The sequence below is a fragment of the Mustela erminea genome, chromosome 5, assembly GCF_009829155.1.
Source record: "Mustela erminea isolate mMusErm1 chromosome 5, mMusErm1.Pri, whole genome shotgun sequence".
Lineage (NCBI taxonomy): Eukaryota > Metazoa > Chordata > Mammalia > Carnivora > Mustelidae > Mustela > Mustela erminea.
In genome coordinates, this window is record NC_045618.1 from 37,903,022 (window position 1) to 37,919,617 (window position 16,596).

The 16,596-nt window shown below is 37.1% G+C and overlaps 1 protein-coding gene across 6 annotated transcripts in view; it reads right to left on the reverse strand.

Annotated features, from left to right (window-relative positions):
- Nucleotides 1-294: 294 nt before the first annotated feature.
- Nucleotides 295-16,596, reverse strand: part of RFX7 (regulatory factor X7) — a 137,330-nt gene continuing 121,028 nt past the window's right edge. For 3 of the 6 annotated variants that reach the window (XM_032342644.1, XM_032342642.1, XM_032342646.1), the window contains 5 exons: nt 13,458-13,574; nt 12,086-12,170; nt 11,159-11,366; nt 7,895-8,190; nt 296-6,440 (listed from right to left, as the gene is read on the reverse strand). In XM_032342644.1, the coding sequence (XP_032198535.1) occupies nt 3,168-6,440; nt 7,895-8,190; nt 11,159-11,366; nt 12,086-12,170; nt 13,458-13,574 (3,979 nt within the window). In that variant the 3' untranslated portion in view covers nt 296-3,167. Of the gene's footprint in view, nt 6,441-7,894; nt 8,191-11,158; nt 11,367-12,085; nt 12,171-13,457; nt 13,575-13,694; nt 13,783-16,596 lie in introns of those variants that run through there. The other 3 variants (XM_032342647.1, XM_032342645.1, XM_032342648.1) reach the window with 3 other exon arrangements.

Below are 16,596 nucleotides of genomic sequence, written 5' to 3' on the forward strand. Positions count from 1 at the left end.
AATAAGCAAAAGCAGAGATTTTTTTTGGGGGGGGGGGAACATGAAGCTCCATGCCATGTCCGACTCATCAGTAATACATCCTAAGAGGATAGCAGAGTTCTGCTGAATAAAACAAGATCTGTGTATCCTTCTGGATTAATAGTGAAGAGCGTTGTTCAGCCTTGTGCTGACTTTTATTCATTTCTATGAATTTCATGAGACCTAAGGAAGAATGGCATCAGGTCTGTTTGAAAATGGCACGCTGCCTGTGTAAGACAGATCCCACAAATCACTTTAAGACCCAGTCAGTTTAATATAAAATGTCTTTAATTGTTTTTGAAAACATTTAAAAAACAATTTTTGAGCACTTTCAATAAAAAAAGAGAACTGAAATGCTACTGCAATATTCAACTACTGTAGTTTCAGCAGGTACAACAGACAACAAAACACTGGGGAAATCTGACTTTTTGCACTAAATGAAAACATGAAACAGGGCTTGTTTTTTTGTCATTTATGGTGTAGTAAAGCACATTATAGTACAAGACTATTATATGAACCTCAGATGCACTGCACAAAAAAAAAAAACTTTCCTTCTTTTCAGTTCAAAAGTCAGTGCTTATTGCAATTATATGCAAAATTATTTACTTCATGAAGTCTTATCATGATAAACAGTATGAAAAATGTTTTAAACATGAAAACAATGAAAATAATTTGAGAAAAGAACATATTCAACAGTAACTAAGCAGAATTAGTAAACATAAAAAAGTAATTAACTTGTGAATAACTATGCTTGCCTGGTTAACACTGAACCAGTTTTAATACAGCCAAGAAAATAAAAAGTGGTTACAGGAATACCTAGTACTGTACAAGATAAGTCAATAACACTCATGCACATTTTGTGATCATGTATTAACATGGTGAAGCAAACTAAACTTAATTCTTCCTGCTGTAATATTCTCATGTAAGAGAATAAGAAATAGAAATATCTCATTGAGATCAATGCACATTGCTACATAAGACAATTTTATCTGTCACTTTGATGACATTTTGTCTTTTCATAATGAAACACATTTAAAAAGTTTAATCTGTGGACTGTATTGGTTGCATTTATCCTAAGAGATGTGCCTACCACAGGTTCAACAAAATTTAGTGCAATATATGAACCCCAGAAAGTTTGCTGGACGAATTCAACCAAATTTAAAGTGTTTGCTGCAATACTGTACAGAGGGTTAAAAATCCTCCAGTCTTTTATATTTTTATAAAAAAAGATTTCCATTATTTTTATATTAGTAGGAAGCTAATAATGTAAACAAGGGATTAGAATGGCCTCAAAATCTCCTTTTCAGAGTATCTCATATAGAAAGGCTCCCATCATTTGTTAAGAGAAATCACACAGTTTCCTTTGGGTATTGCATACTTTGGTGTGCAGTAGTGCTGTGTCTCAATGTACAGTGAAGAAATAACTAGCATCAAGAAAAAATATCTAACAGATCATTAAATCAAGGTAACAGCAAACACACACAAATGCCGATAACTAAGACATACCAATATATAAACCTCTGAGCCAACCCTAGCACCGTTTATTTATCAAAATATGTTAATACCCTACCTTGCAAATTTATTGAACAACGAAACCTTATTAAATTAAACCCTTCATCACATTTGTTAAATATTCATTGATTGTAGTCTTCTGATTGGCTTACTAATTAAGGTAAAGGAAAGCTTAGCTAGCTAGGTTCAAGGTAGCATAGCAATGGTTTAATGTTAGCTTTAAAAACTTAATGGCAATTTTTAAATCTATTTGAAAGTAACCCTAACTTCACTCAAATGAAGCTGTCAACTAGTGAGCAGATTTGTGTCAACAATAAATTCATAAATAATTATTCATAAAACAAAATGGGAGCCATACAGAGAAACATTTTAAAACACATCCTGAGTGCTTCTTTTGCAATTGTGGTTATCACAATAAATAAATTAAGCATGTAATAAAATGCTCCTCTTCTTCAAGTACTATTGATATCCCCTTTGTTTTATCAGCGACATAGAGATTTGTGGCTGCGGACCTCAGGTGATGAAATGTTTTTTGTTTGTTTTTTTATGTTATCTCCCTCCGGTTTATTTGTTTTTCAAAGGGATCCCATGATCAACTTGTATTACTATATTCAGGAGCGAAGGAGTCAGTCACTAAATTGAGGACTTAGGAATATTATAATTAAAAACTTCAAATTAATCTTAAATAGAATTTTAATACCTGCATTTAGCCACTGTGATGAAACTAAGAAAATGCTTTTATTTTCCTTCTAAATTCTCCTAACTCAACTACCAAATAATAAAACATAAAGTATTTTTCCAAAATGCTTGTATTTGTTCTATTAAACTATAATATTTGGAGTTATTCACTTGTCTGTGTGTGTAAGCACACATACACACGTCTCTGTGTGTTTGCTGGCTCCATATTAAAAATAAATTTCAAAATAAGACTAATGCAAGGTCACAAACAGAAATGGCTACTAGTTTTTCCTTTAAAAAATTTTAGTGCAGCTTTTGCTTTCCTTAAATTAATATTTAATTTCCCATTATTTTCTCCTATTTAAGCCCTTCAAAATGCAGGTGCAAATGGTACTCAAGTCCCAGAAAGTCCTACAGAGATTTTTTTTCATTCTACAGTAGCTCTATGCTTCAAGCCTAAATACCGATAATAACCTGAATATTATCCCTGCTTCAAGGAAGACCTTCTTGTCTACAGTTTATCTTAGCTATGATTTCATATCTAAAAGATAATGCCAACAACAAAAAATAGCCTAGACCTAAAATCAATGGTTTCCTCTACATTCTGTGCAGATCAACTGATGAATTAAAACGAACTTATACAAAATAAAGATGGAGACTGCTCTTGTAAAAGCTGGTTAGTCAACTGTTTACTAGCAAACAATGTGATTAAATGGGGGAACATTACAAAATTTAAAACCTAATACTTGCTCTTCTACAGCCTACTGTCTTCAGAAACTTGTTAAGAACTGAGGCGAGTCTAACCATTTCCTACTGAAGAAGAAACCACTTCTGCAGCAAACTCTTTTAAAATGTCACAATTAATAGTTAAGTGTTTCTGCTGCGGGAGGCACTTCCATTAAGACAAATACAATACATATGTCTTTAGATACAGTGTGCTACATATTATAAAACACTATTTAACCCAACATTTCAACAGTAGGATGGTCCTTGCTTTCTATCCATTCAAAACCTGATGAAGTCATAGAGCTCATGGATTCACTGCAAATTTGTTGAAATAATGGGTCATTCTTTAATTCTTCCAGTGTAGCTTCATCATCTTGTCCCTGCTGACGACCTGGATCAAACAGTAGGTTTGGGTCTAAAGTGTTCAAATCATTGATGCTGCCTGAGAGCTCAGAAGACAACCTGATATCACTAGAGAAATCAGACGCAGTATTAGTGAGATCAGATGCTACCTGACCTACCAGCGGCTGGTTGGTTTGCAAGCCGTCTCCACTCAACAGGTCTTTAACAGTGCTATTGAAATCTAATTGTTGCTCTCCGATTTCTGATTGTGCTTGATTATCTCCAGGAGAGAAACTGATCTGATCGGTGCTATTACTTTTAGTGAGGTAAGATGGTGTTTGGAATTCATAAACAGAAGTGCTGGAATCGATCATATTCTGTGGATTGGCACTAGGAAAAACAGTGGAAGTTTCCAAAATCTGAGTGAGATTCATCCGGGCTGTGTAATTGGAGGGCAGGTTGTTCATGCCCAAACCTCTCACTGCATCGTCATTGTCAGAATCAAGTTTACTCAACAAAACGTTGGTTATTTTTTTACTGTTTGTTTGCTTCTGAAGAGCATTTGGGAAGGCCGTCTGCATCATGACTGTCAATGGAACTGACTGACTTCTTTGAGCTATATTGTTGGCACATGCATCTGTGTGAACATTTGTGAAAACATGAACTTCTGGGGTTACCGGACTTCCAAAGGGGGTCACATTAGATCGGGGGATATTAGATACTGGATACAGGGTGCTTCCACTAAGATTACGTTGGCGATGAACAGCAGGGCTCACACTCCGGCATCTGAAGTTGCTGCTGGCAGAGGAGTTAGTTCCTTTATTATCCAGAGGGGCAGGAACTGCAAAACCCTCCTGTTTGTTGGTGTTATTTACAGTGGCACCTTGATGCTGCACAGGAGAGACAGGAGTCAAACGACCGAAATGAGTGTCATGATGTCTGGATTGAGACTGGTAAGACTGTCCAGGCACAGCAAAAGCATGAGGTTTCCTGAAACGGTCTTCCACTAGTTCCTGATAGCTTGGGAGAATGCCATGGCCAGAAACCGAAGAATTACTAACCCCACTATACCCATTATTCATCCATTCAAGCTTGGTTTTGTCAGGGTGTGTGGCCATTGGTCTTTGCATCGGTTTCACAGGACTACTTGAGATAATGCTGGCATCATGATACGCCATACTGGAGCTTATCGGGGTAAATGCAAATGGATTCCTGCATTCAACAGGGCTGGGAGGGACACTACTGCTGCAGTTAGAATGTGGAGTACCGATGGGTGTGTGTCGGCTACTTCCTAAAGCACTATCCACAGGTGTGGTCTGGGCTAGCCTGGAGCAAGGGCTCTCCCGTGACAGACTCTGAGAGCCAGCAATCATTTCTGATGTCGGGGTCGGGGTCGGGGTCGGGGTCGGGGTTGGGGTAGGAGTGGGTGTGGGTGTGTGGATTGGAGTGCCATTGCTATGGATTGGATGATAGAAGTGGGTACTGGAGGCATGAGATGACATTGGAGCTCCTGGGGTAACAGACTGACTCTGAAGGCCCATTCCCAAACAGTTACCGTAAGAATGAGAATTGTTCATTGATATTTGCTGCTCCATAAGCACCAGCTCTTCCACAATACTATCTTGTGTAAGCTCATCATCAAAAGGAAAGTAGCTTTCATTTGTCTGGGAAACAGAAGGCTCAAACTCTTTCAGTTCAGACTGTAGAGGTAACTGATCTGAAGACTGTGCTTGTATTTGATTCAAAGAAGATTCTTGTATCTGGCTATGCAGCTGCTGGGTATATGTGTCCTGTGGCATTCCTTCTAATTCCCAAACAGATTTCTCTAAGTCATTGATATCAGAGTGCTCAGGAATTGTCATAACACTGATATCTTGCTGTTGTTCACAGCCGGCAGATATAAACTCAGAATCCTTACTGACCTGTTGCCATTCATTTGAATTAAAGCTGCCATCTGGTTTTGAATCACTGTCCAAAAGAAAGACATTCCCTTCAAGTTTTACTTTTATATCTGGAGATGATGATGGTGTTTGCTGTTCTGAAGCTGAATCACCGGCAATGAGAGCAGAATTCAAGGGTCGATTTGCCACTATGTGTGAGTTGACATTTATTGATACCTTGCTAGGAATCTGAGCACCGGCTGTTGAACTTTCCATTTTCCCTGAATGTGGAACCTTTTGGTCCTTCTCAACACTGCCTGGTTTCTGACCTTCTATGAGAACTGGAGAAAGCTGTTCCACAATTGGTTTCTTTATGGGAGGCACCTGGGACTCTTGCAATGCAGAAGACAGTCGCTTTCTTGGACTTTTAGTGCATAATTTAGGGTCTTTATTTATTGAGTCACCATTAGCTGGTGAGGTGGTGCTGGTGAAAGTTAAGTTCTGAGTGGCAACTGAGAGGGTGACAGTGCTTGGATTATTGCCTGTTGAAATGCCTGGCAGAGTTTCACTACAGCGACTTTTACATTTGGTCCTCTGGTCACAGACCTTAGTTGCTTTTACTTCAAGGACACCTTCATTTGAAGGTTTTTGCACTACTCCATCTGTATTACTTTTCTGTCCCAGAAGGGCACCAGCTGCTGTTTTGGGAGCTTTAGTCCCCTCAGAGTTCTCTTGGCACTGTCCAGGATGCTCATCTGATGGTGCTTCAGGTTCCATTTTGACTTCCACGGCAGATGCTCCCCCGCTGCTGCTGGTCCGTGACCCCGGTGACTGAAGTGAAACAACAGAACCATTCTTGATCTGTGGAATGGTCCTTGATTCTTCTGTTGTTCCTGTAGCACTGTTTACTGAGGCAGAATGTTTAAGAGGGGCACTACTGTTGCTGGGTGTGAGGGATATTGCTGTCATTTTCACCACATTTAGAGAACTCATGTGTGAAGTGGGTACAACAGCAGTTTTGATGGGACTGCTAGTAAAGAGGACAGTAGTTGGGGAGCGAATGGTGAGTGCACTGGTGTTGGCTGGTTTGGGTAAGATCTGAGGGTAGCGGTGCCGGGCAGAACGATCCCCACCAGGACTGGCTGGAACGTTCTGAGGAGTCTTTGGTGCCTGTTTCACAGACTGCATGTGCTGAGTGACCACTTGTACATTGAGGGGAAGAACTTTGCCATCAGAAGAACTCATTGGACTTGGTGAAGTTACCAGCTGCCTGGTTCTCTGGACCTGTTAGAAGGTAGAAAACAAAAAAGATTTAACGAGTCTAGGATATAAACAGTAATTCACATATTTGATAGCATTAAGGCATTTAATAAATGTAAAGTTAAAAAGAAAAAGAACACTTCCTCTATTAGACAAGAGTTCTATATCTATCTACTTATCTATCTAGATATCTATAGGTATCTCTATATATGTTAGATCCAGTTCTGTACAGACACATAAATATAAAAACTCCAACACAGTGCAATATAGTTATAAAATATAACAATATAAGAAAATCAGTAAGCTACCTTTCAAATAAACAAGATTAAAAACTTCACATCTGTGATGACTGCTTGTCAAAATCATCATTTTTAAGGTTATAGGAAGAGAAGATAAAATCTTGAAAAAATATGCAACTATAAAGGTATCTACCTCTGGGCCAAGAAAGTGACTCACTCAAGGGGGGACAGTCATAATGTCATTCATTGCACATTAGTAATTAAACCACTGTGGATACAGTCTCAGATAAAACTACTGTCTTTCCAAGTTTGCTCTACAATGAACAGCATACAAGTGTGGTTACCACATATGCAATGTTTTATTGACATGATGATTATGATGATAAGAAAAACAAAGATAAGCAGATCTCCTTAATGATATCATCAATAATAACATAAAAAACAACCTAGCTTTAGTATGATGCCCTCTCATTTTAAAAGCCCCCTCATCATAACCTCAGCTGTGTGAGACAGGAAAGGAGATTATAACCTCTGTTTGGAAATAAGGAAACAGATTCAGAACAGCTAAGGCACTTGTCTAAGGTCCTGTGTCCAGCAAGCCACAGCAATACATCTATATTAAAGTGTTATCAATCTGCATTACAATTCTGCTCCAACTGAATGTTAAAAAGAAGAAAAGTTTAAACCAAAAAAAAGTTTGCACTTGATCATCTTGGCTTAGCTAGGGATGACAATTCTAAAAACGACTCTTCTCTTACATAAAGCTCTGACTGGCTATGCGTGCATACTGTGCACCTCTCAAATCTTTGTATTTTCACTTGTGTTCATTTCATGGCTTGCTTTGTAATCAATATCATATATTGTGAAAAAACAACTGACAGGGCGCCTGGGTGACTCAGTCAGTTAGGCGTTGGACTCTTGATTTCAGCTCAGGTCATGATCTCAGGACAGTGGGATCGAGCTCCGGGTCAGGCTCTATACTGAGCGGGAAGTCTGCTTGAGATTCTCTTTCAGTCTGCCCCTCCCCCTGTTCATACTTGTGCATGTGGCTCTCTCTCTTTCTCAAATAAATAAATAAAATCTTTAAAAGATCACTGACGGAAGCTGAATCTATCTGTACTCACAAAATCAGTCTGTAACTGAATCTATACTTGCCTCCTTCTCATGGGCCACTTTTAATTAAACAAATGATCTCCCATCATCCCAGTGAGGTCTAACACTATTTAATAATGATATTACCGGAATGGGACTAGGGACAGCTGCCACAACGATACCAATAGGCTGAGGAGAAAGGATTGCAGGATTTCCATTAGAAAGATTAGTTACTCCATTGGTGGTAGTGCCTTCTGGTTTTTTGCCTGAGGATTCTCCTGGCAAAGGGGACTGTAGTTTCTGTTCTTGCTGCTTCTTCTGAATTTTCCGTTGCAATTGCTGTTTAGCATCAATAGGAGAAGGCAAAGTCTTCACTTGAGGCTGAAAAGAATTACTCTCAGCTGTAGGTATAAAAGCAGACGGCTGAGTAATTCCCTTAATTCCTGAAAATAAACAGAAAAGAAAGCTAAAATAAATACTCTGTTGCATGGAAGGCAGTCACGACTCAATTTCTTTGACTACATAGCCATCTACCGGCTATATAAATCCAAATCGGCATCCAAAATTGGCAAATTTTAACTCACAATCTCTTTATAAAGCCTAAGTGTTAGACTTCCAGTTTAAAAACATTTGTCAATATGGTTTTAAGTGACACATTAAAATATGGTTCAACTCAGAGGACGTTTCAGTTAAATCAGCAATAACAGATGAAGATTTTGAAAAGAGTAGTAGCTATGTTCTAAATATGCAGAAGTTAAGATAAATAAATACCAAGGGAGCATGTTTCACGTCTTATCAGATGTCAGAAATTTTCTTCCCCAATTCTCTAATTAGAAACGCATGCATTTTTGTGATTTAAATATTCAGCTTACATGGGGCATTCAATAAATATCTGCTGAAATCATTCACATTTAGAAAAAAAGCATATAGGGAAAATAAGTGTTTAGTTCTACCAATTCACAAAGAGGTACTATTTTAACTGTTACTATACAATTATTCCAGTATGACACAGGAGTAGTTAAGCCGAGCTTCTGCATATAACTAAGGTTAAGGTATTTTGAAACAGTGTCACTGAGAAAACTTTTTAAAGCAGTAGTAAAGAGCAACATTGAGGAAAAAAAGGAATGATAAACTAAGCAAGGGATACATTTTAAGTTAAGAACAGTGATGATATAATACAATTAATTTTTTGAAAAGCTCATCTCACATTTAGGGAATATCATTATAATCATCACAAAGAGTAAGCTGCGGCTAGTAAAAACAGTGGACAGAAAAGGGGAGGACCACACCATCCTTCTGGTACACCTTTCCCCAGCCCACTTTTTGCTTTTCATCTTGTGAGAGGGGACAGGAGGGAGAGAAAGAAGTGACTTAAACTCTTTCCCACATACTCACTCCTCAATAATCCCTCATCTTTTGACACCCTTTTGATCACCTAAGTACCATTTTTTTCTCTTCAAATCCACCTCAAATTGTACTGCTCCTTCTTGGCCCCCAGCCTAGGCTCTGGCTTCTCAGCACCTGCACCCAAAAGCCTCTGCCAATGGCTCAAAGCTCAGCTGTCTCCCTTCTGCCAGAGTTTCTGGACAGGAATGATTTACAAGCAGCTGACTTACAAAAGGACATTTGTAACACAACCTGTTCTTAATATGGAGACTATATTTATAAAAAACCAAATTCACCTTCAAAGGATAAAGATTAATCACCAAAGGTATTAAAAAAAAATATATGGCAGTGGTTGGGAACAAAATTTTAAGAGTCTAAAAACGTTTTGAGTAATGATGTAATTGCTAAACTACTGAATACTTTCACAAAGTGAAACATGTTTACATATGAAATTTTTAGTATTTTTGTTTAAAAACACCTTTCTTTATACTTATGCTTTAAAAATTCATTCATCCCAACATTCATCACTTCTTTCAGTCAAAACTTTGTGAACAATGAGGAAAATAAGACGGAGAAGTTTCTTTTCCCATGATCTCTCCTAAGTCCTCAGTCTGTTCAAGTACTAACTGGGTGTCAGTAGGGGTAAGAGAATGAGAACACAGGAAGCTGAAGGGCCCTATCTTTTAAAACCCTATTTCACCAGAAGATAAGAAGACAGCATGATGTAATGCAGTTAACCTGGACTTTTGAGACCAACAAACTGGAATTCAAATCCTGGTCCCACTGCTTATCTGGCCATGCACAAATTACCTAACTTCCCTACACCTATTTCCTGATCTGTAAATGGGATTTAATATCACCTGTCTCAGAGGACTACTGGGGGAAGAAATGAGGTAACATATGAAAAGTTACCTAGCTAGATAAGGCTACCCAAGTGCTCTCCTATTCATGTGTAAGTATAAGTGAGAGATTTAAGTCACACAGTTTACAATCTAGTCAAAAGCATGACAAAATTATGGTCAGAGATTATTTTGCTGAATCAAGTCCTCAAATGACAATAAGGTGAATGGATAGAACACTTATATAACCTCCCCCCCAAAAAATATGTAAAGCTTCTGATAAATATAAAGGAAAAAAAATTGTTAGAATTATTAAGATTTTAAAAAAGTGAAGTTATTTAAGAAATTATAATTCTGGCTGGGAGAAATTTATTATGATTTTAAATTATTTATATTTAATAATCAGAAGACTCATCTTTGGAAAACAAGTTTCAATTAATGTATTTTCACAGATTTTATAATTTCCTAGAGTAATAGTAAAACTTACTTATTCTTCCTTAGGTTTATAAGGTATTACCAAAATGAGATATTTAAAAACTGCAACAGAACAGGTACTTCACACAGCTACTAATTTAGGAGGGAATTGTTTATTCCAGTACTGTCAATTCCTAAAACTATCAAATGAAAAAAATCCCTATTTGAACAAAAATATTCATCTGAATGTGTATTTTTTAAAAAATCACTTGCTATTTTATAAAAATGCCTCATATAGTTTGCTTTTTGACACTAAGGTACCTGTCACACTATCCAAAGATCATTTTATTTGTAAGTATTAGTTTCTAACAGGAAGAGAGCACATCATTTTAAAATTTTAATCTTATCTAATATTTATTAATTTAGACACACATATATTTAGAAGTACATATACACACATTACTGAAATTTTAAAATAGCAATGGAAAAATTAATGAAATATCAACTGGTATATCGTAGAAGTCTCATGTTTTAGCAGAGCAATATACTAAGAAAAACTATAGCTTTAAGCTTTATAATGAAATAACTATTAATATTTTTGTTAGTTCAACAAACCATCTGAACTTAGAGTTAAGTGAAGTGAGGGTAAACTCACACAAACACTAAAAAGACAAGGAAGTTCTGTGGTGAAACTCTTCTTTTGCTACCAACTCTAAAATGCAGTAACACCTTTGTCCTTTTTAGCGTTAGCTTGTTAGTGGTGATTTTGTACCTGGTGGTGCTGCTGCCATTACCGTTAGAGCTGCCATCGACTTGGTACCTATATAATGACTTTTTACAAGGAAGCGGGCTAATTCCAAGACTGTGTCAAACGGCTGGCTTAACACTTTCTGGGCCCATTCACACACAAGACGGCAAGCAGAAGAGATAACTTCCTCATCAATATTTTGAAGCTGCCCAGAAGGTTCAGTTCCTTCCAACTAAACAAAGGAAAAAGGAAAAGTTAACTTATAAAAGTTCAGAGCAATTAAACTGAAGCACATCGAAGACATGTATTCTTAATTAGAAGATGTAATCTAGATCTTTCGGGTCCAAGTTGTATAAAATGCCCTGTTGGCAGGCAGAGAAAAGCTATGCAAATACGAGGCCTATGCCTACACCACCTGCCAGGGCACAGCCTCCAGCAGCACTGGGACTGGAACACTGAATGCTCATTAAATATATATGAAGCCTAAGGGATCTTATGAATCTTTCTAAAAACCTTTTCTGACAACAATAAAACAAACTGCCATTAGCTGTATTTTCTCTTCTTAGTACTTCTGGCCACCTCAAGTCTTTTGTACACCTAGGGGGTATTAGACAGATACGTAAATCAAAAAGGGGGGGGGAAAGATATTCATACTGTATTACCCCACAACTTAATTCTTTCTCTTGACAATATATATATTGTCAATATACATGATGGATGTATTTCAAAACCAGTTTAGACCTATGTTCCTCCTAATTTTGTGAGCCATGTTGACTTAAGTCAGATATGATAAACATTTTCAGCCAGTGTTAAATTTTTTGTCTCATTTATTTTGTAAAAGGCATAGTTCCTGGCCCCTGGTTTAACCCAAATGAGACTATGCAGTATGCATTTCAATGCTGATATTAAAGTATAATTCTACTCATGAAAAAGAAAAGGCAGAATTCTTACCCCATCTCCAGTTTTGTGAAAATCAAGATTGGGCAGTGTTGGCATATGAACAAAGGCTTTTTTCCTTAGTCCACTATAGCAATATGTAATAAACAGTTAAGGTCTAAAGCATTCTAAATTAAATAAACTGGCTTATATATAATTAGCATTTGAGAAGTAACCATATATGAATTAAGTATAAAGTCAACACGAGATAACATCTACTTTCAGAATTCTTCAGTAAGAGAAACCTCAATATTATAAATTTTCACTCTTTTGAAACTGGAACAGTCTTTGTAGAATGGTTATTCTCTTAAATGAAACAAAAATGATTCTCATCTGTTATAAATTTTATGAATAAATGTTCCTAATAGGTTGTGCCAACCACCAGTAACAAACAGGTCAGAAGGAAAAGAATATCCAGATGGAAACCTGGCACAGCACAGGGAAACTTTAGCCCAGGGCACTGGGACAAAAACAACTCTTAAGAGTGTCACAAGGGCTTTAACCTTTTCAGTTCTTTTTCCACTGAAACACGCAGGATTATCGCCTGTAACATGCCAAAGACCCATCAAGACAGTTTTGCTTGCACTCAGAAAATAAGGATAGGTCATGCAACAAGTAAGCAGAAAGCACCTGGAGCTGTTCTAGAAAAGCAGTGCCCCCTTCTTTTCCCGCCCCTCTCATCTCCACAGAAACGGGTTTCTGTGCTCTGAAAAAGGCCAAGGGCTAAGTAAAGAGAAATAATATTTTTCTAATACAGAGACCCTCTATTTTACAATCTTCTGCCAAGAGTCAAAAGGACTTTAATAAATTCTTCATTTTCATCTCCTTCTGTTTGCTTATACTAAGTATGTCTCTGTCACAAGAGAGATCTTTCCTATGCTCTGGCTTTAATTTTAATACAGGCTTTAAAGAGTTGGCTGAAAAAATACTTAAAAGAGAATATAATCTTCTACGACAAGCTCCACAGGAATTTTTCTTGAATGGTGTCTATTTTGCCAAGGAGATACTGATGTTTCTAAATTACAGGAAGAAGATAGCTAACCTCTTTCTTCACTTTTATTGATGTGATTTACAATAGCCGCACCGTGACCTATCTCAATTAATCCTTATTGTTGAAGAAAAGAAGACCAGACCATGAAGAACACAAACTACAGTGACAGAATATGGTGACATCTATCATAATCTAAAACCACTATTTGTTATTTCTCTTGCAGTTTGATATGTAGCCAGGAAAACAATGTCTGCAATTATTCTACTAAGAACTTTGAGTCGTTTATATTTGTTGACTTAAATTTACTTCTAAATATAGTTGCTAGTTGACCTACAACAGCAGATGTTCTAAGTGATTACTAAAGCGATTACTAAAAACCATTCTGGTAAAGGATATTTAGATTTGCCTCTTGTGCCCAGACGACGTGCCTTCATGTTTGGAAAGACATTTTTCATGATCTTTCCAAAGTCAGCAGCACTTAATGGATGGTAACCAAGATTGTCACAATAGCTCCTGAAAAAGAAGGAGGGACCAATTTAGAGCAACAGAACTCAGAGTTACACAGGACAGTGCTATTTCAATATAATTTGACCACTTTAACAAAATTTAAAACCACATCTTTGAGTCACTCACCACAAATTTCACTGGCCATAACTTTTTGGAGACTAACTCAGGTTGAGTTAGCTTGTTTCATCCTCAGGGTACACAGTACTCCTGCTTTCAACAGCATCCCAAAAACTCACTGTAAGAGATAACCCCAGTACAAAGTCGTCCAATTACAATCCAACCCTACAGTCTGAGTATGTCCAGCTTGACCAGTAGGGCTCTACATTTCCAGAGAAGTATCAAATTCATATACTGAGATAATTTCCAGTGTACACATTATGTAAGTCAGAAAAAAGAAACAAAACTATATGGTTTAAAATGTAAACATATTGCTTAAAAGGGACCTTAGGGATCATCTATACCAACACTCTCATTTTACTGATAAGGGGGAAAAAATGAAGGCACAGAGAAAGATTCTGAAGGTCCAGTGTTCTTTCTTCACCCCTACCACTGCTATTATTGCCAGGAAAAAGTACTCTGTAAAGCAGTAACTTCAAGTGGGAACAGGGAAAAAAGCCAAGTCTTAACTACCATTGGAATCAGGTGTTCTGTTTTTCTCTGCATCTGCCAGTCATAGGTAAGACGCCAATCCCTCCTTTGCCAGTTCAGCAGCAGGCCAAGGCCACGTCTTGTCTTGGCCTCCAAGGCCTTTAAGAGAAGCACTGCCTGAGCAACACCAAACAGGAAATCAGAGGAAATCCCTGGGAATCCAGTGCTATTTCTCTACCTCACCTCTTTTTCAGCACTGACCAGAGCAGCTTCTTGATAATATCATGAAGTGGAGAGCCAAAAAGAGATTTAGGAAGAAGGAGAAGAGGAAAACAACTGGAATGCCTGTGAACAGGGTATAATGGTAATTGGGACTTTAGTTCTTATAGGCTGCTGAATATACTAGCTGTTGCTAGTATATGAAAGCATTATATATACTTATATGTATATTTATATTATATTATATATGTAATAAAATATATATAAGTATATACTTATGTAGTACATTTCTGAAGTGCCCTAAATTTAAGTCAAATTGGATGAGACTTAGGATAAGGTAGGGACTCTGGGAAGCCTTAACAGAGATACTAGGGGCAGGTTTTGGAGACAATGGTATTATTCTTGACTATGCCCCTCCAATACCCACACCAAATTCCACACACCCCTGGTGCAGGTGTGGGGAGAAAAGAGCTGCCCAGCAAACACATTCCCAACAATGTTGAAGAGGAGGGAGAAAGGAAAGGAGTTAACATGTACTGAGAATTCCCTTTACAGGAAGTATTAGATTAAATATGTTATTTTTAACTTGAGACTATATGTAATACTCTGAGTGGTTCAGGGGACAGGGTTTAAGGTACAAAGTGAAGAGGTGACTATTTTCTGGTGCTGACAATTTAAATTAATTGTATCAAATCATAACCAGTCAATGTTATGGTTTAAATCAGCACAGGAAGAAACCGTAGATGAAGTTCTTTTTGCACCTCAGGGACTTGACACGTCCCCTCTACCTGGAAAAATTACTTTTCTTATTCTTCAAGTCCCAGCTGAAATGTTGTTTCAGAAGTGTCTCTAATAAGGACCCTATTGAAAGCAGCACCCTCCTCTGACATCTTCACAGTATTTACCTATCAGTGTACTCTGTTTTTTTCTTTTCAAGACTCACAATATTATGTAACAGCCAATTTCCTTGTTGTCTCTGTCTCCTCCCTTAGGCTATATGCTCAACCAGGGCAGTGATCATATCTATCTGGTTCACCACTATATTGTCAGCATTAAAAACAAGATTTAAGGGTCGCATTAAGTCTTAATACATTATGTCTTACTTAAAATAAGGAACTTTAAAGAAACACATAAGGCAATAAGGAAAACACAGTCCACTAAGCTCCTCTGACAGCACTGGTGTATATGGATGGGCCTCAAAAACCTGACACCAAATAAAGAGAAGGAGGGCAATGAGTCTAATGAGAAAAGTTATACAGCTATCCTACTCTCCCTCTGGGATTTAGGTTTTAATGCTTTTTCATTACACTAGTATACCAAAATTTTTTACTTTGGCAAAAGGGATGTGTGAAAGGTCGGCAAAGTTAAATATCAAAATAACCAATGCAAAGTTTGCTTGTTAAATTCTGGGTGTGACTTCAGAATGTGAAACGTTTTTTGATTCTTATTTATTCCACTAAAAGAGGAATTCTGGGGTGCTGGTGGGTTCAACTGGTAGAGCATATGATTCTTGATCTTGGAGTCATGAGTTTGAGCCCCATGTTGGATGTAGACATTAATAAAAAAATTTTTCTTTAAAAAATAAGGAGGACATGTAAAAGACAGGAATTGCCCTTCTGGAAGAATGCTTATTATTTTTTAATAATGAACTTATCTTTAACAAACTCTTTAGTGGATAGGTATTAAAAAGTACTTTGCAGATATATAAACAGCTTAAATTATTCCTCCTAAAAAATAGTAGGCAATGTTAAGAATAAAATTGCTAATAATTCAAAATTCTATACTTTGACATCTTACATGTCAAAGAGAAAATAAACAGAGTCTCAAATTAAAAGCAACCATAACTGGAGCAGGTCCTCAATTTCCTTAACTTTATGAACTCTCAGAACTGGCACTGAGTTTAGAAGTTGTAGGGTTCAACTTCCTGATGGATGTGGAAATGCCATTCTCCTAACTGATGGGTTACATCGATGTGAATACCCTCCCCTGATAGGGAGGGCTCTATATTTTAAGATGGCCTATTCAATTTTTAGTGGTTCTAAATTTCAAAGAAAAAGTATTTCATTATTAGGGCCCATTCTCCACTGGGAAGATATAGATATTCAAATATTTTGTTTTAATCTGAGGAAATATTTTTAGATTACTTATTCATAATTTTGAAACTAGTGCTATGTAACAACTATAAATTATTCCAGGTCATGTGGAGATCTTAGTTTACATC